Consider the following 26,845-nt stretch of genomic DNA (forward strand, 5'->3'; position numbering starts at 1 on the left):
CAGCGTGACGACGGCGTAATCAGGACACCGGGATCACGACAAGTGTCTGAAGACGACGGAATGGTGAAGACTGCATCACGAAGATTGTACGATGGCGATTTGAACGCGGCGTTTTGATGACGATAGGTTTACGCAGCGGCAAGGACGATGCTAGAACGACCACCAAGGCTTCACGACGACGCTATGACAACGATTGCGTGATGATGACTGTTCGACGACGACTCAATGGTGACGTTGGCACAGCAACACTGAAATAAGGACGATGGAATGACCACAACGCAATCGTGGCCTCAAGCACAGAAGTGTCCTAAACTATCAGACAACTTGTAACGCTGAGCGGCGTGAGTGGCATGCCGACAACGGCATGATGAGTCGGATGGCGAGGCTGGGTTGACTACGATGGGCTGACGACGGTGGCACCAGAACGATGGTACGACAACAAGTACCTGACGAGTGCATGATGAGGCTAGATTGGCTATGACGGGATGACCACGACAGCATCATGACCACAAGTGCATGCGTATGGTGATTGGCTGGATATATCAGATAACTTAAAAGGCACGGGTCGGCCTAAAAGGCGAGGCAACTACGGCACGACGACAGTACAAGAACAAAGCTCGAACGCCGACAATGCAACTCTCACGACGGCATAGCTACCTTGTGGTCCGTGCTAGGAGACAAGTTGCAAGCCACTGGGTCGGCGTAAGAGGCTAGAGAGATAGGCTCAAAACGACCGAAGTACGCAAAGAATGCTAATCCCATTAACAGTAGACACAGCAGTGCTTGTGTTCACTGTACCAACTTTTCCTTTTACCGTTTACTTTCTGCGACGGCATTACAAAAAAAAATGAACCCATGCTGATCAGCCGAGCCTTTAAGTGCCATCTCTCTGTGCCCGGCATGCAGAAAAAAACTAAATTGATTGCAAAAAGAAAATAGAATTTGTACCGTAGGAGCCGTTTTGTTACTCTCAACTTTTACAGTAGCAGAAGGGCTTATCGTCGTTGCAGTCTGCAGTAATACATGCAGTCATGCATGCATTTGTAGGCAGCGCGCATCTTTGATTCACAGAACGAAACCACGGGAAGTCTCTTTCAGCGTTCACAACGCATACCGGAAAAGCCAGTAGATCTAGCTCAGCACTTGAAAGGACGGACCATTGCGGGGCATGATTTCTCCATAAAACTATGGTATTAGCGACCTCTTTAAAGCAGCATTGTCTGGTATTCGAACAACTCGCTTGTCCGCAATGTAGTGTCGAGCCCTAATTGTAAAACGGGTATGAAACAACAGCTCGTACGTGTCTAACGGTTCGGCAGATCCGCCTTCGTGTTTGGGTTTGCGTCGTAAGCATGCTACGAGCATGACTGGTTACTGTAGCGCAAGTCATGTTTCACTGTGCGGCTCGTCTCCACTTTTCTGCAACAGCAGCAGAATATTGCTCTCAGAAGCTGTCGACAACTTCAGAGCATTTGCTGCGTCTACGAAGCCGAGCATGCACTCAATGGCCGTATAGGTTGCCGCGTTTCAGTAATTCCGTCAACTTAGCGGTGCCAACAGACACAAGGCAATTATTATTATTATTATTATTATTATTATTATTATTATTATTATTATTATTATTATTATTATTATTATTATTATTATTATTAGATACGGAAACATACAAGCACACAAGATAGAGATAATTTAATTGAAAGAAGGCAGGGAGGCCGGCCTGAGCTAAGGCGCTCTAGCCTGCTACTCTGCACAGGGGGAGGGGGAACGGGGACACAAAGGTGTGATGACGGATGATGGTGACATAGCAAGAGGGATGCGCAAATGTGCAAGCAAGTTCAACACTCTGATGATAAACATTCGCAAATGTCATCCATGAAACCACTATCAGGTTTCGTATGAAGTCTGTAGCCACCAATTCAAGTAACTTAAAAATAAAGGCGATAGGACGAAGCTGGAGTGTGGGCCTCCCCTGCATGAACAGCACACACGCCAAACAAAAGCTTTATATTATATAAAGAGCTGCGATAAGTGGCTCCAGTACGGCGAGCACTTGTAGGGCACTTTTAGCGGTCGGAGTCTCGAGACCACCGAGAGTCACGCGCATTGACTCTACTAGGTGCTTCAGCATTTTTTGTACACTCTCCTTCTCGTTGTGCTCACCTCCTTGCTTGCCCGTAGTGTCACCGGTTTCATTGACCCTATAATTCTTGGCTTCATGGCGCGGAGGACCACTAGGGCCCGCTGACATGGCCGTGGGCCTAGAGGGCAGCAAAGGCCATTCCGTGTCAGTATCAGCCGGTGGAGGTGAATGTTTGCCGCGTGCTCTCGTCGACCTTGAATTATCAGTAGACGCTGTTACCGTCCTCGATGCACGCACAGGCAAAGGTGGTCGTGGTACCTGTGCCACGTTAGGTAGTTCTGAAATGGTCTTGTGATGCTTCTGTCGCGAGCGTTGGTCACTTTGGCGAACAGATTGAGCAGCCTCTTTACGTGAAGATTGGTTTCTTGCCATTTTTCGAAGAATACGAACCTCTTGTTACATCTTCGGGCATTCCTTCGAAGTCGCTTCGTGAGAGCCAGTACACTTGAGACATATAAATGAGGCCGCCTCACAGTCGGTGGTATCATGCTCTCCGCCGCAACGCGAGCACCTGGCTTTGCTTCTACAAACAGCGCTCGCGTGTCCTATCTTGTGACATTTCCGGCTCTGAATAGGCCTCGGAACGAATGGTCGTACTCGGTGTATCACGTAGCCCACTTTGACAGACGCTGGGTATGTCGAAGACGCCAATATTATCTTGATACATCGGGAGTGCCCCAAGCGGTGAATCTCAAGAATGCGCACCTATGACCTCAAGACTCTTGAGGTCCAAATGCTTGATTTCAAGCTCCACGTCAGAAATCACTCCAGTTGTTGTCTCCTTCCCGTAAGTAATAAAGGAGCGGACGGGGATTGGGCTTAACTGTGGAATGGTTTTAACTTCACAAGTATTGCGGTATTTTTGACATCTATTATCAGGATGTTCTTGCGAGCGTTGATCCTGATCTCGTTGATTTGCCCAGGCACCACACTTTCAAAATATTCGGTTAGAAACTGCCTGCTGAGAGAGTTCATGCTGGGTGACGTTGAGAACGGCACGTAAGAAACCATGAAGGATTCTTGCTCACTCTGATGCGATGAAGTCGCCTCAGTCGAAATACGGCGCATCTTCTTCATATGGCGGCCCATGACTACGGTGTATTCGCTGTCAGAGTCCATGGCTTCTGCCGTTGAGTTCCCCCAGGAATCGAGCTGGTCCGAGCTTCCAAAGGCACATCGCCCAAAAATGAGCGATGAAGTAGACGACTGACCTTGTTCAGGTGGCCGTAAGGATACCTTCTTGCTCATCCTTGATGAAATAACTCTCACAAAAATGGTAAGAACGTAAAAAAAATGCATAACAGCGAGAGGCCCAGAGCACCAGTGAGCTCTGGGCACTTCGTTCTCTTCCTCCTCCTGCAAGCACACAAAGTAAACAGGGAGGGAGGAAGCTGACAACTGCCACCGAGAGAGGCGCAACGCCTGTCTACTCTGTCGGGAGGAGGGAATGAAAAGAGAAGAAAAGATAAGGAACAAAGAAATAGGAAAGAAAATAGGAAATAAACAAACGACGGACACGGAAAAGAGAATGTAGGAACACCACGCGGCAAAGAGACGGTACATATAATGCAGAACAGTAGTCAGCTTCTAATATGCTAATTCCTGGGACAGTTTGTATTTTCTTTTACGACCTTAGCGTGAGTAACACGTTCTGCGAGAGGCTTATGACTGCGGTTAACAACTTCGGTTTCCCACGTTATTTCCGCCAATGCATGCAGGATACGGCCACATGATCACGTCTTAGGGCTTCGAAATTTGGGTTTTTCAAAAAAATCCGAATAGTGATTTTTTTATTCGATAAATGAAAAAATCAGTGAACCTTAGCCGCTGATACCCAAGCATGCTCTTCAAGGATGCAACGGATGCTCTTTCTTAAATGATTCTTCTACATCGATGTCTCATACAAAGTCTTTAATTTGTTTCCAGTACACTACAATCCACGCATACCAGAATAATCGTCGTATAAATATCTGGGCACGAACATTTCAATGTCTCAGAATCAATGCTAATCGTGTCAATGCGAGATTTATCTTAAAACACTGAGGTTGAAAATTATTCTCTAGTAAGTGATAGTGTAGAAAATAATAGGCACCTTATTATTTATTAGGGCGCTTCGCTGCATTCTATATACGAGTGCGCGTAGTATCATCTCGCAGATGCAGGTGTGGATGGCCCATAGCAACAAACTTCGGCGACTCCTGCTTTGCCTCAGGGAGTGGTAAAGGTTCTTAGCTATCCATAGGACGCACACGCCGGTCGTTACTTGGTGCAGTGACTGTCAGTAGTCAAACGACACTCACACATTGAGTGCTCGTCCGTCTCGCCACCTCGTCATTTGGTCCAGTAACTACAGCGCCGCCTCGGTGCCATTCTAGAATTCCGTCGGCACCGAAAAACCTTCTGAAAGTGTGCATCATTAGCGAGGGCGTTGTTGACTCGGATTCTTGCCGGAATGGCATGCTTGTACCGTACTTGTACGGTGTCGGTGCCCGGTTTCTCGCACAGGCCCATGGCGTAAGCGTAATAGAAAATCTTCGGACTGAACCGGAAGTTGTCGGCGCGGTCGGCAACGCGGTGGCCGTATACGTCGAGCAGGGGTTCAATTGCGGCGCTTTCGGCGATGAACTCGTCCTGAAACGCGCGGAAGCTGGTCCTGGGGGACACTTTCTTTACATCGCGATCGAGCTGATCCATAAAGCAGGCCGACCTGTTCTGGTACTTTGTCCAATCGTCCGTGTTCCACCAGCTACGATAGGCTCCGCCCTCTCTGGACTCGCCCGAGCCGCGTGCGTCGATGGCTTTCATGACACCCTGCAACAACTTAGCTCCTATTATAGGAACGAATACTGGATGCAGTGTCTCAGAGAAGAGCACGGGCATGGTCACGAGAGCGTGGGGCACGTACAGAGAATTTGTGTGAGGGTTGTACTCTACGGACGTCGAAAACACTGAAGTCTTGTGCAGGAAATCATAGTTGTTCGTGCCATTAAAACCTCTCCTGACGGAATCATTGATAAGAGCACCGAAGTCTTTCAAGCTCCTCACGTCTGGCGTTGAAGCAGCGTACGAAGTGGGGTACGCTGCACTAGCACCTAGGTAGGCGAGCTTCATGGAACGTAGCTTGCGAAGCGCAGTGTTAACAGTGGTTCCACTGAACCAAAATCGTACGAACCTTTGGAGAGAGTGGCGAACATCTTCGAACAGGGCTTCAACTTCGCGCTGGAAAGGTATCCTCCACACGCCAAGGTTTCCCCCTAGGGCCTCGATTCCAAGCATGCGCATGCCGTGTTTATAAATGTTCTCCACCATGTGTAGGCAACCTTGGATTCGCAGGGGCACCGAGTTGAGATGAGTGTCGTAGCTAAGCGGTATGAGCGGAGTGATGTTGAGGAACGAAGAGTATTCCACGAGGGTCCGAAAATAAAAGTAATCGACGATGTCTGCTGGAGCAAAGACATGCTTCAGCAAATCGATAACGTGACTAACGTACTCTTCGTCCAATATGCGCACGTTTAAGCGACCACCAAATGACTTGGGAAAAATGTGCGACAGCCATCTTGCAGTGGAGTTTCCCAATGACGTCGTTCCATCCGGATTAAGTGTGCCAACTTTTCTGCCGGAGCCTGAGCTAGAGACGATGGCCATCAGGCGCTTCTCCATGTAAACAATCTTGCTGGCGACAAGCGATGCGTTCTCGATGCCCGGAAGACATTGCTCGATAAGATGCTTGTAATCACTCTCGGTGCGATCGGGGTACCGGAGAAAGAATCTTTTCATTAGCAACTCAGGGGATTCGACGTGCGGAACGTACTTGTTCTCGCCTCCTGTTTCCTGATGTCCGGCAGGAGCCACGTAGACGCTTGCATGAGGATTGGCTCTCATGCTTTCCAAGTAATCGCCCCGCAGCTGCGCTACCATCTCCTGCAGTCCGATGCGGAACACCACCGCGGGGGCATTGGTGAAGGGCTCAGACAGGGATTGAGGTGCTCTGTGCTGCTGCGCGAGAAGCTGCTCCCTGATCTCCCGAGAACCGTTTGACGTAAGGCAAGACTGGTAGACAAAGGCGATGTTGCGAACCCAGCGCAGGGGACTGTGCCGCTCCACGCGGATGTTGACGTCAAGGCAGCTCATCAGCTTCTCCACACTCTCGGCTTCGAAAGTGGGCTTGGCATTAGGCGAAAACCACCGCGGCCCACAGACGTGACTGTAGAAGTCGTCGCACGGATTCACGCTTCGGTCGAGTTTGTTGTTGGTGTGGTGCAGGTACCAGAGACACTCCGGTTGGGAACACTCTGAGTCGCTGTCTTTAAACCGAAGCCGTTTGGTGTCTCGTTCGGGCTGAGGAGGATAATGCCTGGGAATTCGTTTTGTCGGAGGCCTGAGCGATCGATGAGCCGACGAGTCTGGAGTTCTCGCGCTTTTTTGGTCGGCGGCGTCCTTCGTAACGCCTCCAACTTTGTTGCTCTGGCTGAGCACTTCACCTTCGGTGCTCCCGGCGGCAAACTGGGGACCGTCCTCGACCATTTCGACGCGCTCGTCTTCGGATTCAAAGCGCCTCGGCCGGCCGTCATCAGCAGGGTTGTTGAGCGGCGATGATGTGGTCACTGCCTGCTGCCAGAAGCCCCACCTGTGTGCGGTAGAAAGACAGCACGTTTAAATCAATGGAAATTTAGGTGCTACAAAATTCCTCCATTAGCAATTACACAGACAGTCGAGGTTCGTTCTAACCGCCCGCGCGGCCAACGCCACCGTGCTCTCATGCTATCGATGGCGCGTGTGAGGGCCCGCGCGTGCAGCGAGCGCCTTGTGCGGCGTTAGAAGGTATCTCGTAATGCAGGAGCCGCGCAGAGCGTTTGACTGCAGGAACGAAGCAGAGCCGACGCACTGTCGCGCTGTGCTCAATCTGCGCTGCAGCTGAGCCTGGCCAGCGTTCTGTGTTCGCTAACTGCATAATCATTCTGCACCCAAACCTTAGAGTTGCCCCTGAGCTGCTGTACGGACACCAAGCAATACTGCATACACTGGTCCTAGTTTAATGGACGCTAAACGCGAAGCTAAATCAATTAGAGGGCCGTGTTGAATCTATTAAAACGTTTCAGTGGGCGCTGACGAATACCGAATGCTTTTTCGTCGGTCTCGCCTGGTGCATCATCGAGGGGCGAGGCCTATAACGCCACTTCTGAGGTTGCTGATCGCGCATGCGTTGTGAAATGCCAGGTATCTGAGAAGGCTTGCTCTGCGCTGCGCAGAATAACTTTTCTGGCGTGTTATGGCCTGCCTACATGTGGCGCTCACAGACAGACAGACAGACAGACAGACAGACAGACAGACAGACAGACAGACAGACAGACAGACAGACAGACAGACAGACAGACAGACAGACAGACAGACAGACAGACAGACAGACAGACAGACAGACAGAGGGACGGACGGACGGACGGACGGACGGACGGACAGACAGGCAGACAGACAGACAGACAGACAGACAGACAGACAGACAGACAGACAGACAGACAGACAGACAGACAGACAGACAGACAGACAGACAGACAGACGGACGGACAGAAAACGGTGTCTGCGAGCATCCCAGGCGTCTCTGTGACCGTACATAACATCAGCCACAAAACATGTGTAGCAGCGAATAGGGTTAATTTTTGCATATATTTAGCACACGGTGAACGAAGCAAAAACACGACGTGCTTGTATTTCACGCCAACCGATAATTACGTCGTTATATAGTGAAGAGCTCATAAAACAAATAAAAGCAAAGGCAAGCAGATTGAAATAAACAAGTAATACTGTTCACGTAAAAACTAATAGTAAATTTGCGGAAAATGCGTCGTTAGGCAGGCAGCTCATGCCTAATGTACGCAAACATTTACCTGCATTAACACATGACTCGTGCAATTTTAGAGAGGACAGCAAGTGTCACAGCAAATCCTACCGCATGTAAATGTATTTAAGAGCTTCATATAACCTGCAAGCCTGATGTCTAATAAACGATCCACGCCGACGCCTGTCTGCACTGATTTATAATCATAAAAATAACGTGGGTATATCTATTTACCATGCTCTATACGCATATATTCCGGGTTCACAATTTCATCCTGTTTGCAGACATAAACATTGATGATTCTGTGCGCTAAAGAACCGCACTCGAGCTGGGGCCGAATGATCGAACACTAGAGGTTGCGTAAGCATTCCGATGTGCGGAACCTTTTCGTTAATCGACAAATCATTTCAAGTTGTCGCATTGGGCTAGCGCACCGTCAAGGTGCTAGTTTGCATACCTTGCTATCGCTTTCAAAATTCACCTTCGAGCGAAACTATGAAAGCTTTAACGCGAATATTTCTTAGGCTCCCTTTTTTACACTTTTCTGTCTGTTCCTAAGCGCCATCGACTGCACAGATGCACACTGACGTCAAAATGCCACGCTCCGGCAACTCATGGAAATCGTGTCACGCGATAAATATAGCCTTGTATCGGCCCATTGCCTAGGGCGCCGCCTGTATGATGATCATCATCATGATTAGATCTGCTCAGAAAGCCACAAGCTTTTATGACTTCCAAAGTATGCCAAATGTTTTATCCAAAACTAAACAGCACTACCACATGATCTGCAGCAGCTAACAGCAATCTTGGCCCTGAACTGCATTTACCAAGTAACCACAATATAAAAGACTTCTTCGGGCGAAAGGAATGAAGCTGTTAAAAAAGGCATTTGCTCTAATCATTATCTGAAAACACAGCAGGATTTAACCCCTTTACGAGCGAGGTGAAAAGCTCACAAGCAATAGTTCAACATTCGAAAAGCCACGCATAACATAGATTTAAAGAACATCAACTGTATGACAGATGGTGCGGCGATTCAAAGGGGCCGCACAAAACTAAACAACAAAACTCAGTGTTTGCAAGCTGCAGCAACTCTAGTACACAACGTAATGCCACCTTGCATCGTGGCTTGAGCAACACGCTAAATAAGCGGCAAACAACAGGAGCACTTGTGATTCTGAACCTAAGCGAAATGTATTTAATCCGTGCGCTGCGTGGCTGGCCAACTGAATCAAAACATGGGCACGTGGTGATAAGCTTCGTCACTTACGCATGTAAACATGATCGAGTACAACAAACACCTAGAAAACAGAAAGGAAGTGTGGGAACAAGAAGTTTTCCGCCGAACGGCAGCAATACACTGCTGCAGTCGCTTCCCTATATGAGGCCTCGCGGGGAATAGGTGGGACCGTGTCGCCTCCGAGTTTCCATAGGTATTTGAGCACTCCACCACACATCAACGCAATCGGTCGACAACCACAGCTGTCGTTACTCGGGCACAGCTAGTTAACTCATAACTCCAGAAATCATGAAAATGAACAAGCAGTCCCCGTTTTCTCCTATATAAAAAATGGATATCATAAGGTTTTGCATTCTATGTAAGTGTGCGTACAAAATTTACAATCCTCTGGTTTTCTTAACATGATACTTAAGTTCTTCTCTAGCTGACGCACAGATCCAAAACAATGGGTTGTGGTGGTATACATAACTTCTGAATTTAGAAATATTACCTGTCGGTTGCTCAGGTAACGGCAGGAAGCTGTATATTGTTCTCTTTGAACATAAATCAACTCTTGTCTGCTCTGTCGCGCAAATCTACAATGCATGCCGATGACACTGCATTAATTTTTCGAGCTAACCCGCTCTCTATACTAGCAGCAGTTACCACGTGGCTCTATTCTAACAAGCTAAGATTAAATACTGACAAAACTAAATACGGCATATTTCACTCTAGCAGGAAAAGTCTATATTATAGATTTGTGAACTTGCATGTTAACAACGAATCCGTTGAGCGCGTTTCCACGTTCAAGTACTTGGTTGCAGTAATGGATGAAAACATCCATTGGCAAGAACCGATTAATGAGATATCGGAACAGCTCGCTTTCATATTTCACGCTCATTAATGCCTGAGGTTACTTTCAATTTAACGTGCTTCAAGTTTTATACTTTTCCTTATTTCACTCACAACAGAGTTAGTGTAGCGAAATTTGGGGCTGTGCGGCTACAATAACGCGCTTTGAGAGTTATAACATTTTCCTCTCCTCATTGCCGAAGCACCCAATTATTTGCGAACACTCGTATATTACCGTTCTGTCACAACGAAATTATATAACTACGGTTACGTTGAATGATATATTCAACATTGATTCTCTATTACCATTGAGTTCGTTTAGTTTACCAACCAGTAACGCAAGGCACGCAGTCACGGCAAACATAATATCCCTACCTGCAGGAACGTATACAGCGAAAGATCACTTCAGCTTGACGTAATGTTTTTGCGGAAACGCGCAATCTGGCGAGAAATAAATCAATAAAGTTATATATAAATATTACTGCTGAATTAATAATTATTTATTTATACCTTAGCTAATTATTACTCTCCATCTTGTGCGTTTCAGCATAACTATTACGTCAGACTCTCGCCTTTGCTTCCAGTTGACAAATTCGTCTTCGCCCCGCCGTCTGCTATTCGCCTGGTTAGCTCACATGGTAGAGCGGCTGCACCGGAAAGGCGGTGGTCCCGTGTTCGAGTCCCAGACCAGTACGAATTTTTCTTCAACTGCGAGGCTTTTCTTTCGAGAAACCCGTATGTGTTTCCTTTGTAGCAATTGCTACGAATGGGTGGGTGTCTCATTTTCCTTTACTTAATCACTTCAGTCTATTAGTGCTAAAATTTGCAAGTCCATTCCAACCGAAATCAAACTTGCACGCAACTTTCAACACTCTGTAAAGTACAGTATTTAAATCAGTCATGTAAAATTCCGAATGCTAAGTCTACGTCCTTTGTATCCTATTTCTAGCACGTTAAGAATATCTTGTTTCCACTGGGCAGGTTTGTATTATCGAAGACATATGGCGCTTTGTAATTATTTTTTACATGTTTAGCATTCTCTTGTCATTTGCATAGTACATCTTACTTTATTTTTCGTGCATATATCACCATTTTGTATTTATAGAGAGTTTGCATTGAATAGATTGGGATTTATATTTTCTCCGTTTAAAATGTTGCGCTTTTATCTTAATGCGCGCCCGTATGTCAAGCCCGTTCACTGCACCACCGCTTTCAAACCTGATTACATAAATTCGTGCAATAGACTGCACTGACAACTAGCCATAAAGGTTAGCGGTCCATATATTCCTACAAAAATGTACCCTCTAAACTTGAATTGGCTTATGGGGCTGTACGGGCAAAAACCGCAATTGTGTTATGGGGCAGACCGTAGTGGCGCACTCCGGATGAATTTTGGCGCCGTGGTGTTCTTTAACGTGTTCCTTAATCAAAGTGCGCGAGCGTTTTTTCTTTGTTTTTTTTTTGTCTCGCCCCCTTTCGAAATGCGGCTGCCTCGGTCCAATCCGTGACCTGGAGCAGTGCCATCTATAGCCGCAAAGCTACCGCGGCAGGCACAGAAGTGTTGATATGACGTGCGACCGCTTCAGTTGTGTCGCATAGACCCCGCGGTGCACTTTAATTAATGCGGCTCTGCTTCTGCACGCCCTGCGAAAGTTGTCCGCTAGACATATTTGTACGGTTTTATTTTTCGGAAATAGCAGAAATGCACCGTACTCTACCTTGAACTTAAGTTTATCCACCGTTTGCTTGCCTTCTCAAGTCACCTTTTCCCAATCACGCACACGAATGACGCAACCCCTGCCCAGTTCGAAGCGGGGGCGGCCATCCTCTCAATCAGCGGGGTCTCCGGCCGTCCGGCTCATGACGTCAGTCGAGAGCGCTCGCCCATTGGTTGAGGCTTGAGGAGGAGTAAACGCTCCCTTTCTTTTAAGTGGACTTGCACGTTGGTAAATTGGTAAGCTCTTGCAGGGCGCCACGGATAATTACAGCTGTCAAGAGGCTAATGGGGTGACGACCCGGGAGCTCCGGAGGGTATTGTACACATTCGATGCGGTGCTGTCCAAAAGATGTCCTTGCGTTTATTTCCTTCTCTGCCACGCTTCTTCCACGTATATACACACTCTGAACCACCCCGCGGCTCGGCGTGCCGGATAGCAACAGCCACATCAGCAGCAGCAACGGAAAGGCAAAGAAAGCTTCGCTTTAAAATGGGACAATAAAGAGAGACCTGTAGAACCCTGATTTGCGCACGGCAAAATATATCAAGGACGGGTGTGCTGGGCCAGGGAAACTAAGAAACCGCCCCAAGAGGTGGGGAGGGGACGTAGGTCGATGACCTCAAAGTTCACGCAGAAACAGACGTATAGGAATGTTAGGGGCCGCCGCGCCGTTAAATAACCTAGTGAACGTGGAAGAGTGCGACAGTGACTCACGGAAAATAATTTTGCGAAAAGGAGTCGGGTGATCGCTACGAGGAGGGGGGGAAGGGGAGAGGGGGGAGACACGCATAGAAGGTATCAAGAACGAAGTTATCGGATAATTCTGGACATAGGGAGAGCGTCTCCTCCTCGCCTCATCGTTCAACACCAGATGGCCGTGGTCAGTCGCCTAGTTGAGTCTCAACTACCCTGTCGTTACACCTGTTGCTTGCTGCGGAGAGACCGTACCTAAACGTTTTGGAAATCTTCAGATTAGACTGGTGTCAGGAGACACGACACGTTGAGATCTCTCGGAGCTAGTGGCTTTTACTTTACCGCGAGCAACGGATCCTGTAATTTTCACTAAGGCTTCTTAGCAGGAAGCAGCTCTGCTTCGGTCTGTGTGCCTAAATCACTGGGTGTGATCGAGTAACAATACGCGTTAAATGATGACTACAATACCATGATCGCAAATTACTTCCAAACATTTCTTCAAACAAGTCGGACGGCACGTCACCGAAAGTGAGTAAAACTTGCCCCCCCCCCCCCCATCTTATGATACTATCAAAATTCTAGCGCAAGGAATCGTTCCTGTATTTTCAAATCTACATAATACAGCACGCGCAGAATGCCGATAACTTGATTGAGTGACAGGCAAGTTGCAAAATGGTGCCTGCCCTCTTCCGTACGAAGCCTGGCCATACCACTCACTAGAAGATCTGGCTGGAAAACAATGCTTATCTCCACTGTTACCTTGGCTGCAACAAGTCTGGCCTGAAAATAAGAAGACATGCGGTATTGCGCTGTCTTGTTTTTGTTCCGCCCCGCTTTAAGCGCTGTTCGTTGTTCCATGTCATGTACCAGCCTGCTCATCGACGTACATAATATAAATGCTTCAATTCGTAAGCGATAGTTTAGGACTTTTTCATATCATAATTTTTAAAACTAGTATAAGCATGGTAGCATAATTTGATGCGAAGTGGCTGCACGCCTCAGTAATGAAAAAAAAATCGTCAGCCGTTCCAGTCTGTGAAGAAGGACGAGCCGCGAAAATGTGGTGTGTCGATCGACGCAGCTATGTAATGTCGGTATTATATTTATTATTACGAACACATACCCAAATGCTTGGAAAACAGCGTGGGTCGTTCCCGTTTTTAGATCAGGGGTAAAAACTGCTGCGATTAAATACAGCCCTATTTCTCCCCCATGCGCAGCATCTAACGTATTGGAGTCAACTCTGCACTCAATTATTTCATCCTCTATTAAAAATACTATCATTCCTCAGCAGGATGCCTTCACATCGGGACGCTCCACAAGTAATAACCTGGTTAGCTTCATGAGGCATGCCTCTCAAGCAGTGTATACGGAAAGACAGATGTCGTTTATTTTGACCGCAGTAGGGAATTTGATGTCGTACGCCACAAAATACTCCTTCAAAACGTGACAAGCCATGATCTGCACCATTCTGCCACATCGCCGATAAGAACCCTACGCGACCGGTACTGCTACGTTAGCGTAAATGGTCAGTCGTCAGAACTTTATGCGGTTACGTGTCGTGTTCGTACACGGTCTGTCCTGGGCCCTCTTCTTTTCTCGCTGTTTATTAACGGCGTTCCGACAGTCATCCAAAACTCTTCAATTTTGTTGTATGCTGATGACACGAAAGTTTTCAAAAGGGTAAAAAAGGTTAATGATTGCGCCGCTCTTCGGATGGACACTGCAAATGTTTTGTCATGTTGCGCCTAAAACAGGCTGGTCATAAATGCACCAAAAACAAAAGTTGTAAGCTTCACGCGGAAGACTAACAGGACTTCATTTTAACAGGACTTTAGCTCTCTGAGTTTCTCACCCCACGCTCAACAGACGAGGCATCGTGCACTTGGAACGCTCGGAACAGTATGTCGGGTGACGAGAGGCTTTAAACTACATGGGTCATTTTTAACTTCATATAAGAGCATATGCCTCCAAGTTCTTGAGTATGCCTCCGTTGTTCGCGGCGGCACTTGCAGGTGAAATTGTGAACTTCTCGAAAATATGCAAAAAGTTCACATTTATAATTAAAATTCGATTCTGTCAACAGCCTTCCATCTTCATATAGCTAACACAGACACTCATGTTGCCTACCCTCACCTGCAAACGCAATAAATAGGATGTTATTTTTCGTTACGAATTATTACATGGAAAAATATGCTCCTCGCACTTGCTTTCTAATGCGTGCTTTTATATTCCGCAGAAAGGCACGAGGAAACAGCGCGCCTTTTAGGACCCTCGAGGTTGTTCCTGTACACCTTAAGAAACATTTGATTGATTGATTGATTGATTGATTGATTGATTGATTGATTGATTGATTGATTGATTGATTGATTGATTGATTGATTGATTGATTGATTGATTGATATAATATCACCTAGGCGATTTGTGGTGGATGGAAGGATGGATGTTATGAGCGTGCCCTTTGGAACGGGACGGAGGGTTGTGCCACCAAGCACTTTCTATTATACTGCCGAATGTCCTACCAAAGTTAACAAAAAAAAAACACTATGAACCCCTACAACCAAACTTTCTAACCCCCCAGTGCGAACTTTGCTTTTGTACGTCCCCGTTTTTTTTGTCGTTTCCCGACTTTTCTTTCACCAACCTTCCAATCGTCTCTTACTAATCTCTATTGCAGACATGTTTACTTTTCCCCTGCTTCAAGGACTTCAACCCAAGGACTTCAAGGATGCCAGTGGTGCCTAAATCGACCGCGTGCCAGACATGCTCCATCGCTTCCCTAGATTTACCGCAGCAAGCACATGCTTCTTCTTCCTTCCTGTATCTCGCTTTATAGGTGCATGTTCTAAGGCATCCCGATGTTGCTTCGAAAAGTAATGAGCTTCCCTTTGAGTTGTCATAAATTGTTTATTTCCTGATTGCGTTTTGTCTTCTTAAGTAGTTACTCATGGCAGCTATCTTTTCCTTTGCCGCCATTCATTAGATTATTTCAGCCTCTCTGAATTTCCGCTTGACTTTCTTTTTTGCTGTGTTGCCCGCCCTACAGGCCACACACTTACTGGTAAGTTTTCTAGTTGTTTTCCTCCACTGTGAAGCAATGTTTTTTTTTCTGTACAGATACCTCAACACTCTCCCAGCGCATTTACTTTATTCCACATTCCCTCAGTCGTCCTTCATACTCAATTTTACTGTGAGCTTCCCCCACTTCAAAGCTAGTCTAGCCCACATCACCCTGCACAGCTCCCTTTGTAGTCTTCCCGTGAGCGCCCAATGCAAGGCGTCCCACTGGACTTTGGTACCCATCGAGTCCTGAATGTATCCCAAATTTAAAGCAAAGAACCGCATTTCTGAAAGTAAGTGCTGGAACCATTACACCTTTCCACATACCCCGGAGCACCTCGTACCTATTCTATCCCCATTGCGTTCTGTGCTTACCCTTTACTGCTATTGTTCTTTCCTGTGTTTCCATATATCTATTCGTCGGTCCATATACAAAGGTATTTCTATTCTCTAACCCGGCGTATTTCCTGGCCCTGTATTGCCACTGTGTTCACTATTTTCATTGAATACCATAACACCTGATGTTGTAACACTAAATTTCAAACCTAAATTCTTGCTTTCCCGTCCACAGATATTAGCCAAACGTTGCAAATCACTTTGCTTGTTAGCTAGCAACACAATGTCGCCTGCATGCAATAAATCTGGAAGCTGCTACTCTACTACTGTACCGGCCTGTTTGTATGAGAGATTAAACCCGATATTACTTCCTTCTAGCGCCCTCTCCATCCTCGCCATGCACATCATAAACAGCAGGGGGGATAAAGGGCACCTCTGCCTCAGTCCGTTGTTCATATCAACTTTCTGCTCGCTCCTCATCCCTTCCTATTCAACGCAAACGGTATTTTCTAGGTAATCTTTCTCAAAAGCTGTAGACAATCGTCACCTAAGCCTCCCCCCACAACATGTTGCGTTATACGCTGTCATACGCTCCTGTAACGTCTAAAAAGGCCACATATAACGAACTGTCTACATTCTACTCTTGATATTTCAATACACTGAGTGAGAACGAATAAGTTATCATCCAAATGCCTACCTATTCTGAAGTCATTCTGAAGTTCTCCCAACATGCCATTATTCTCTGCCCATGTAACCGCAACACACAACGCCCACTGGTGGTAACAGTCTGTATATGATGCAGGTGGCCGTCAAACCGAGTGAGTCTCAACGCAAGCAACGATATGCGCTGACGGGGGTTCAGTCAAAGGAGTGCACGAAACAAAAAAACGTTGTTTGTGTTTAGCGATTGAGCCTACTTACTAGTTAATTAGCTAAGTGAAACTTCGAAGGAGTAGAGTTTTATTCTAGTGGACAAATATGGGTCTGTATAAGCCCATGTATTGACAGCAGGTGGGAATTCCATAACCTTTACAACTTCACTGTGAACGACGTATTTATCAAACGTAGATGAAACTGCGTAATACAAGTCGTCTCTATGCCTTATTGTAATGTAATTTGTTTTGGGATAGTTTTGTCAAAACAAGAGTTGCAGCCGTTTTCTGTAGCCATACTTGCTTCGTAGACGGCCATGTGTTGAGAGCAGATTGGAACTCTGTAAAGTTTACAACTTCACTTTGAACTAATTTATAAGGACAAGTACATGAAAGTCGGCGTAAAGATAGAAACGTGTTAGCGGCAAATTTCAGTATAATATTTTCTATGATACCTACAGTATAGTGACAGCTACAGAGCATTCGCGTGAAACTGGAGACGAAAATTTGTTCTTGTCGACGCGAAACGTAGGCGGACGGGCATTCACCACAGCCGCAGGGTAGCTATGTACAACTTCGTTGCAGAAATATGCCAGCAGTGAAGCAAAGTGTTGTTTCGGCAACGCATAAATATGCGTCGTCGTTGTTATAGCAGTCTTGTTTGGGGAGCGCTGGGAGTTTGTGAAGCTCCTATATATATATATATATATATATATATATATCGGGACGAGCGGGGTTGTTGTCACTAGAAAACCCCCCGAAATAAATTCTACGCCACTAGCCGTATGTTTATGCAGCGTCACATCGGTGCTCGAACGCTTGTTGTGCTGACAGTTTAGTGCAAGGAAACATGATGTATATAAAAAAATAAAAACACCGATGGAGGAAACCGAACTGTAAAGTGATTTATCCTCGTTAGACTTCTTGATTCCTAAGCGCAGACGGACCGATAAACTGTAGACAGACTCGGTGGGTGGAACCTTATGTGGATGCGAACGATCCCGGCACAGGTACCTGACGAATGTTCAGTTGTTGGTATTTCAGCCTAAGAGTCTTTAAACTGTTATATTTTAGTACACTAATGAAAGTGGAAATGGACGAATCCCCTCAGCTTTGTTATCAGTGCGAGGATATCAATCAGCGGCAGCGGTCTGTTCGAACGCGTCTGAACGACTGCTGAGTGTCGTGTAGACTGCGCAACACTGCAACAACTCGTATTGATAGGTTGCAAACAAAATACTAGAAAACGGCGCATTATCGGCGTTTGCGAAATTCCGTTCAAGAATATAGCTATATGCACAGTCAATACAGAAATGTAAGGAACGAAAGTCAGTGTGGCATATGTATGCGTAGACAAAGCACCTTACTCACTTTCATTCCTAGCTGCTGCAAGGAACGTGTATGACCCCAGTATAGCGGTGTTTAGGACAGGAGACTAATATCTGCCAATAAGTTTGTGTCAAGCATTTCATATGCGACAGCGCCTATACTCCTTGCGTACTGGAAGTAGTGCCGCGCAAACGCACTAAAGCACGAGCCAGCGAACTGCAGCGAAAACCAGCGCGTGTACAGAACCCACCAGTGCGCCCCAATGTCGTAACAGTGAAACCAGCGTCTAGCCCAATGTGGCCCAGTTCTTATCCAGCAGTCTCGCCTGTGTCCCAGTAACTCCCAACAAGAGCCAGCGTCTCCAGCGCGATCCAGTGTTAAAAAACGCGATTGTTTCAAGCTGAAAGGCTCTGTAATACGTTGTTATTTGCAATAGGGAACGTTGGAAATATTATCACGAATGATTACTACTTTAATGCGGGTAACTACAACGACCTTTTTCTAAAAGCGTTGTATACCCTTACTATGTATTTTTTTTCGCATGTGACTGACTTCCTTCGTTTTCTTCAAACATGAGTTTTTCGCAATAAAGAAGTGACGCGTGGTTTGGTTGTTCAGCAGAGGTCTTCCAGAAAACGTGCAAGTAGCTGCATAGAGCGCAGTTCTGAAACAATTTCGGTCTACATGATGGCATACGCTCCATGGGTTCAAGCGAGTTTATACTTAGAGTGTAGGGCAGCTGAGAGATTTCCCATTTCAATGACCCTTGATTTATTCCATCCTCTGCTTTCCGGCAACAAAAGAACTTACCTGCCTACACGCAGGAGAACTTTCGGGATGACTGGATGATTTGGCGAAAATACAGTTATGCATGAGCCGTGATTTGGCTGCAGCAAAATTGGTAGTAAGCACTGCCATTAGTTTTAGAAGAAACGGAAACAGACACTTCCACGCCTTGCCCCATAATCGGGTCCATCGCTATATCTAGCTTTGTCAGCTTCAGTGCATACAAAATGCCTCTTTTACAAAATACAATAGAAAAACCTAAATATCTAACGATAATTGTTCAATGGTTCCACGCTGTACACGATTGGTTTGTGTTCCCATAACAGTGCTTTTCCTTCAAGCTTCACTACCATGAGCGTAGCCAGGAGGGGGGCTTATCAGGCTTCAGCCCCCCCCCCCCGAAATGTTTTCGTGCTGTCATGCATCGCCGACCAAAACACCGTGAGGCCGGAAATCACCGGAAATCATTCTGTATTTTGTCGAGAATGATTTTTTATGCTCCGAAAGATATTTAGCCACGAACATTGCCAACTCGCGTTGGATAGCGCGGCAACTCCCATGCACCTGGCGTCACATAACGCAAGGAGCCCCACCTGAGCACAAAGTTTCAAGGGGGTTTTGACGCCGAGCGGGCTCGTCCCGGCATCTCGCGGAGGCCGCGGAATCTATGGAGTGCATGTATTTCACTTATGAAACTTTATCGGCTAAAATTTTTATAAACATTTCATTCCGAAAATGCATTGTCTTTTCTAAAGTCGTACATCGGACCATACGAGACAAGCCAAATGAGCATACTATCATACAAGTGGGCAAAGCACACAGCCAGGTCCTATGAGAGGAAGCGTTGTGGCGGTTCATTTGCACCGTCATGGGGCAGAAAAGAATATCAACACGTTTCCCACCTGTGCTAAAGCACCGATGTCAAGGCAATAAAGCCAGCAAATGTAACTTCTTTCCTATTTATTTTTTCTACTTTGACTTTACAACCTCTTCAATTTTCTTGTTCTCGCTGCTAGCGGGCTGCTAGAGCCAGTGAGAACCCATGCGTTTTTTTCCTATTGCCCCGACCACCGCGCGGCGCAATTTGGTGCGCGTTCGTTTTTCTCGGGTCGATTGGATTTTAATCTGCGAGAGTTTTGGATACTTTTTGGCTAGCAGGCAAGAAAAATAAGCAATGGTCGCTCGCCGTCATCAATGTGGGGACTCAATGGATTGCAACGCCTCCGCTTGAGAACATCACCTTCAGTTTGATGGTATTGGAACCTCTCCGCAACGTCTTTTGTCTCGTCAGTACAGGATACCGAGCAGTACGCGTATTGCTCTCTGTGGACCAAGCGTCTCACGTTTTCTGCGATATTCCTTGGGTAACCACATTAGGTGCACAAAATAGGCACTCGATAGTGGTCAACATTTTTTTACTTCGGTGCCCCCGACCCACAAAAGAAAGAAAGACATTATTTCGGCGCAGCAAATTATTGCATGGTGAAAATTCTATTTTGTTACTTCTTCTTTTCCGGAGAGTGAGGGGCCACGGGACTCTGATACTCTGATTACATTACTTCGACAGCAATTATATGGACACTTCAGGCGCATTCCTGCCGTGGCCGTGGCTGCCATGTTCCGTGTGAACTCCAAGAGCTGAAATCGAAAGTTTGACGGCAGCCCGTCTCACCGGAAACATACATGTTGAATAAACGCGAAAAGACTGCGTCACTTCAAGGGCTGAACGACTACTAATACACGCAAGAACATTGGAGTGCAATACTAAGGTCCGTATGCTGGAAAATGACACCGTCTATGCCCGTCGCCGACTACAGTTGCTGTGCCCTGCTGAATTTGCTTCAATTCAGCTACACGCTAACTTTCAAGCAAGCGCGAGAACACGAAATAATGACGTCGTGCATCATGCCAAGTTGGAACGGGTGTGATCATCCTGAAAGGGTCGGTCCCGAAGATTACCTAAAGAGGCTGTACACAATCTTTCTTCCTATAAACCTGAAAAAGCGGAGCTATGTTCTGAGCCTTGGTCTAAACTTTAGCAGAGGGCCCACACGAGATACGAAGTAGCTGATTTTTACTGTTGAAAAGGCTCTAAGCCAAGTCGACGCCACTAGACGTGACGAAGCTCGAACGCGTGTTACTAACGAAGGCTTCAAAACCCTTCTAGGCTTCAAAACCCTTCTAGGCTTCAAAACACTTCTTTAAAGTGCACGCTGTCGCTAGAGGAACATGAGGTTATCGACCGGCTTCGAAGCAGCCCTGACATGGTCATTCTTCCGGCTGACGAAGGAAACGCAGCTGTTTTGCTTGATAGTGGTGACTACACCAAAAAATGCTGGCACTGCTCAGTGACGCCAATACCCATACTCGTCCGACGCGTGATCCAAATGAAAACTGCATAGGGACTTCCAGAAGCTTCTAGCAGACGATTTCCATTTGGCCCCGCCCCAGCATAAGTCGCTCTATTACCAGCTACTTTGTATCAACGGATAAGCTCCTGCACTTCATAGCCTACCAAAGATACACAAGCAAGGTGTTCTTATGCGGCCCGTTGTCGAATACACTCGCTCACCTCTGTACAAGCTTTCCGGTTTCTTACACCGGATCCTGTCGCCACTCGTTGGAAAAAGCGGCACTCAAGTATGCAATATTGGCGACATTATTGAACAGATACGGCATGTTGTCCCTGCTCATGATGATGTCATGGTCTAATTTCTATTTAAATCACTATTTACAAGCGTTCTAGTAGAACTGGTTGTAAAGGTGTGCATCGCTGCCCTCGAAGCTGGCGGGTCGCTGCTCGATAGGTCTCCGATTGACGTTTCAGCCGTATCCCGTCTCCTTAAGTTCTGTTTGTTGATTATATACTTCGTATTACAACAGAATGTTCACCTGCGAACGCATGCTGCGGCTATAGGTGTATCTATATCAGCTTATGCTGCGAATCTGGTCATGGAGGACGTCGGGCGTTTGCATCTTTTACCCCTTCTCCAAAGGTTCTTGGGATATGTATGTGATTGTTTCTGCATTATTCACAAGGATACTCTCGCTGGCTTCACTGCTCGTCTTAACAGCGTGGAACAGGCGATTCAGTTTACTGTCGAGCAAGAAGTACACGGTTGTCTACCATTTCTTGAGGTTATTGTCAAGCGCGATGACTCTGGCCTTTCTTTCAATGTCTACAGGAAGCCCACACATGCAGGCCGGTACCTGCATTTCAAGTCGGTACATCCGCTTTCACACACAAAGGACCCTATAACGTAAAACTATTCCAATATGTTTTTATTCCAATCTCCTGACGTCAAATTCGCGTAGGCACCGACGCAAGCACCAGGCGGTCACCCGCAAGATTGTCTCAACAGACCAATCAAACGCTCTGCTCGTTCATAGGAGGTCACGTTTGCTTGCTTGAAAAACAAATAACATTGCCGACACTGAGCAGCTTGTCTTATCTAATTGGCTGACAAGAGGCGAGCAGCACGCTCAAGTGGAGAGGGATTCGATAGGGCCGAGCTACTGCACTGAAAATCGATAACCGGATGAAGAAGGTGGTGCCGGCGTCTGCGATTGGTCTGCTTTCCCTTACTTAGTTTGCGGTGAGTGGTCGAAAATCGCGGTGGCATGCAACGGAAGCTTAAGAATGACGCTAAAACAGATCCTCAGCAAAGAAGACTTGGCCGAATGAGGTCGTAAACGTATTGAAAGTGCTCGAAAACGTTACATGCCCACGCAGGAAGTTTCATCATACGCAAATAAACCCATGCCCTCCGGCAGGTGCGAGTACCCAGCGCCTGAGCGATGGGCGGCAGCCATGTTTTATTCCTTTCGGAACGGGGCAGCCTGCAGCTATTGAGAAGAAAATTCAGTTTTGTTCGGCATATTAATGCGTCTTTAATGCGTACACGTCAATTTGACGCGGTGAGTTTTCGCGGTTTTGGGACGTCACGTGACAGGCAGGAGAAGTGGGTCAGCCCATAATCTTTTGACCAATAGCCGGGGGCTAATGGCGAAAAGTTGTCGAATGAGAAATAACTATCTTTCTTTTTTCGGTCAAACCATGCATAATCAGTGTGCGCAAGTGATATCAGATGGGGAGCTATCGCGGTTGTCGTGACGTCGCGTGACTGACAGGTGAAATGGGGGTGGGCCAAAAAAGTTTTTGACCAATCGCGGAGAGCTGATTAGAGAATTGGAATAGTTTTACGTTATAGCGCCCAAGGTCTGTTCCTGCTACGCTGTTCTAGCGAGCAAAAACCGTTTGCGCAAGCCAGGAGGACTGCAAGCGTGATATTGGGAGCATCTGTGAAGATTTAAGAACCTGTGGCTAATCTCCGTCCTTTTTGTCCTCTGTAAGGAAAGGAGTGTCACTCCCAAAAGGACAGCATTTTATGATGTCTCCGAAGAAGTGAATGTGCATTCCATATGTCCCTGGCACAAGTGAGACCATCGCTCGGAGCATGCGCAGGTACGACGCCACAAATGCGCATGTGCCAACCCGCAAAGTAAGGAACGTTTTAGTAAACGTAAAAGATAAATCTAATTGACATGTAATGAGGAGGGAAGGTAACCGATGGTCATTAAGGGTTACGGACTGGATCCCAAGGGAAGGGAAGCGTAGCAGGGGGCGGCAGAAAGTTAGGTGGGCGGATGAGATTAAGAAGTTTGCAGGGACGGCATGGCCACAATTAGTACATGACCGGGGTTGTTGGAGAAGCATGGGAGAGGCCTTTGCCCTGCAGTGGGCGCAACCAGGCTGATGATGATGATGTTGATGATGATGAAAACATAAATGGACACAGGGAAATTTCCTTGGTGTAGTCTACGCCATAACGTGCGAGGACTGTAATTACAAATATATCGGCGAGACAGGCGACTTCAAGAAACGTGTGAAACAGCATGAGTATGACGTCAAGAAACGGCATGTGGCCTCGAGTGCCCTTGCTGAGCCTATGGAATCTACAGGCCACAATATTTACTTGGCAAGTGCACGTGTCCTGGCCAAGGAAACGAAGCTTTCGTCACGTCTGCATCGAAAATCCTTGCACATACAGACCATGGCGCACACACTGAATAGGCATGACGGGACACTTCCAACGGTGTACACTCGCTGCTTGCGTCAGGTACTGAAACGTACTTAAATACGTTGTGTATCTATTGTCGGTTTCATTGTGGACAAGGCTCACACATGGGGAGCCGAAACGTAATTAAATTTTCAGTTATATTGGTTGGTGCATTGTTTCGCGTTTATTGATAAAAGTACAAGGGCGCTAACGTCATCACCGCGCGCTGCATGCTTTACGTGCGAGTGAAAGCTTAGGGTGGAGGGTAGATAGGTGAGCCGACGATGGCGGATCAGTCTTGTGTGCGCAAGGGAGAAAAGCGGGGAAGATGTGTGCAGCCTTTCGTGATGCCTCTCGTGATGATGCAGCGCGATGGATCGGGGAGAATGGAGGAAGGGGGGTAGGGGGTGGCTCAGGATTCTGTGATCTGTGATTGTGCAACATGCTTATTTCCCTTGTTTGATGCATTATATGCAGTGACTTTTGTTTAGATATATAGATTTATTAGAGATGGATGCGTATATATAAATATCTCGTTGCGAGCTTTTGTGTATACATGCAATGAACTTTGTTTCCAGTGACACTTTCTTGCACTTTATCAAGCTGTATCTTCGCATTTGTAAATTCTAATGCATCTTCACACTTCTAATGTGTATTTTGCAGAACGCCTGCTTTTTATATATGCTCTCCTTTGCGGCTATAATATTGGCGCAATTACTCACAATACGGAACCGGTGACAGCTGCTCCTAGTCAATACATTAGGACAGCGCCATTGAGATTTATCCCTGGCCGTTGCATATGTAGAAAAATGTAAAGAAGGTTCTCGAATTAGAAAATTTCATTATGGTATCCGTCCTCAACTTGTTCATTTCATGGTTTCATATTTTTCCTATGAGGATCATGCACTCCTTTGCTGCTTTCGAACTAATATATTCCAAATTTCTTGTGATATTTTCTTTTAGATAGACAAAAAAGGTGGAAGTACTGACAGCAGTTATTTCTGAGAATATCTTTGGACATACGAACATATTCCTTGATGAAAATTTACATATTGTACATGTCTTGACACTGCATTGCGCTCAAGAAATCGTTTGCAGCATTTTTGGCAAATGACAATAAAGTTATCGATGATGCATTGCACCCCTCGACAAAGTCTAAAAGGAGCAGGCCGAGCTGAAATGTGAGCCCCCCCCCCCCCAACCGAAATTTCTGGCTACGCCACTGGTCACTAACTATACCCTTAGAGTTTCTCGATGTCCTTCCTCTTGCGTTATAAAACCATAGGTTTTCAGTCACATGTACGTGCCTGTCATGCAAACCTGTCACATGTAGCAGCAACGCCACTAATGTTACCTAAAGAGATTACAAATTCTCACTGAAAATAATTCGCAGTAAGTAAACACTTCCATAGCGTAAAGTACTAGCACTTGTAACCCGCATGTCCCTTGTCCCCCTTTTGCCTTGCACGGCCCTACGTAAACCTAATCACAGACCATGAGCGTGCCCTCGACTGTGGCATCACAGCATCTCAGCTCCATCTAGGGCGTAGTCAACTACCGCTTGGTCTCCTGGTCAGCAGCGCTCCTTTTGCATCACGCATTCGTAAACAAGCGAGAGGAGCCAGCTCACTCACCCTGCGTATCGTAGCCCAGTGCCGTCGCCGCTGGTGCCGTTGAAGTAGGAGGTGAGCAGGCCGCCATTGATCATGGCTAGCGCTACGACGCCAACGCCCAGCAGCGCTTGCACGGTCCGACGCAGGAAGCGGCACTCGGTGCGTCGGCGACCACCGTCTTCCATGTCTGCGGCCACCACCATGGCACCATGGGGCCGCCCACCCCTCGCGGGTGACGCGGCTAGGGGCGCTGCCGTCTCCGGCACTCCGCTAGCTGGTGGCCGCGCTGGAGGCAGTGTGACCCGCGACGACCCCAACCGACGCCGCTATTTCGGACCTGTCAGCTATGCATGGCCTGGCACTGCTGCTCCATCTTCATCTTCTTCTAGGCTTCCTACAGTGGACGGCTCCTTAGAATGATGATGATCGTGCGATATGATCATGATGATGATCACGACTTTTTGCATATGGCACATGCCCACCTCAATGTATTGGCCGAGAAACGCTTGGTGCGCATTTCTTAGCATGTTATTCAAACCGCCATTGTAGGCGGTTGAAATAAAAGGATATCGCCTGAGAAATTTTCAATAAAAGCAGGAAAAAATTCACTTGCGTTCGCTCTCTAGTAAGCAAAGACAGAAGGGAGGAAGGAAAGGCTGGGATGTACCAGATAGAGTCCGGTTTGCTACCCTATACGGAAGCAACGACTCGTTGTGGTAGAATGTCATCTCGGACTTCAGTAGAACATGCGGTTGGGTGTGTTGCTATATTGCTAATAAGGAATCTTAGCGTGAAAAGATGGTGACGCACACTAACGAAGACTGCAAGTACAAGCACTCATTGGGAACTATTTATTCATGTATTACTGTAAAAATGTCTTATGCCAAATTTTTACGGATATATTGAAAGTTACACATAAATAATGTAGCCGATAGAACGCATGTCGCTATCAAGATGAACACATATATTCAACAGTTAGAAAGGAAAAGAAAAGAAATAACATCCCAGTTTTGACAGAAACTCGAAGCACTGATTCCGACAGCCAACTACTCGACAGCTGTGCGAAGTAAGGTTAGTTTTACCAGGCGTATAAAGTGCAATTACCATCCGCTTACTCACTAAGTTAACAAGCACGGTGTCATGTCCATAGAGGTAAATATGAACACATCTCACTTAATGACCATGGACAGTCCCTTTCAGAGCGTTGGCTTGGTGAAGAGCGGAAGCAGTGGCGAGTTAATTTCCTCTTGTGCTTCCTTTCGCTTCAACGCGAGCTAGGCGCGTGAGAACGCCCAGCTTACGAAGCCATAGACATCTCGGAACTCCTAGACTTT

At 46.7% G+C, this 26,845-nt stretch overlaps 1 protein-coding gene across 1 annotated transcript; it reads right to left on the minus strand.

Moving 5' to 3' along the window:
* Positions 1 to 4,076: 4,076 nt before the first annotated feature.
* LOC142574364 (neprilysin-2-like) lies at positions 4,077 to 25,872 on the minus strand. Its single transcript, XM_075683466.1, has 2 exons — positions 25,533 to 25,872; positions 4,077 to 6,767 (listed from the first exon to the last, which is right to left on the minus strand). Exons 1-2 carry the CDS (start codon positions 25,712 to 25,714, stop codon positions 4,472 to 4,474), a joined length of 2,478 nt encoding a protein of 825 aa, XP_075539581.1. The 5' UTR covers positions 25,715 to 25,872; the 3' UTR covers positions 4,077 to 4,471.
* Between the last annotated feature and the right edge of the window lie 973 nt (positions 25,873 to 26,845).

This window comes from Dermacentor variabilis, chromosome 3 (genome assembly GCF_050947875.1).
Source record: "Dermacentor variabilis isolate Ectoservices chromosome 3, ASM5094787v1, whole genome shotgun sequence".
Lineage (NCBI taxonomy): Eukaryota > Metazoa > Arthropoda > Arachnida > Ixodida > Ixodidae > Dermacentor > Dermacentor variabilis.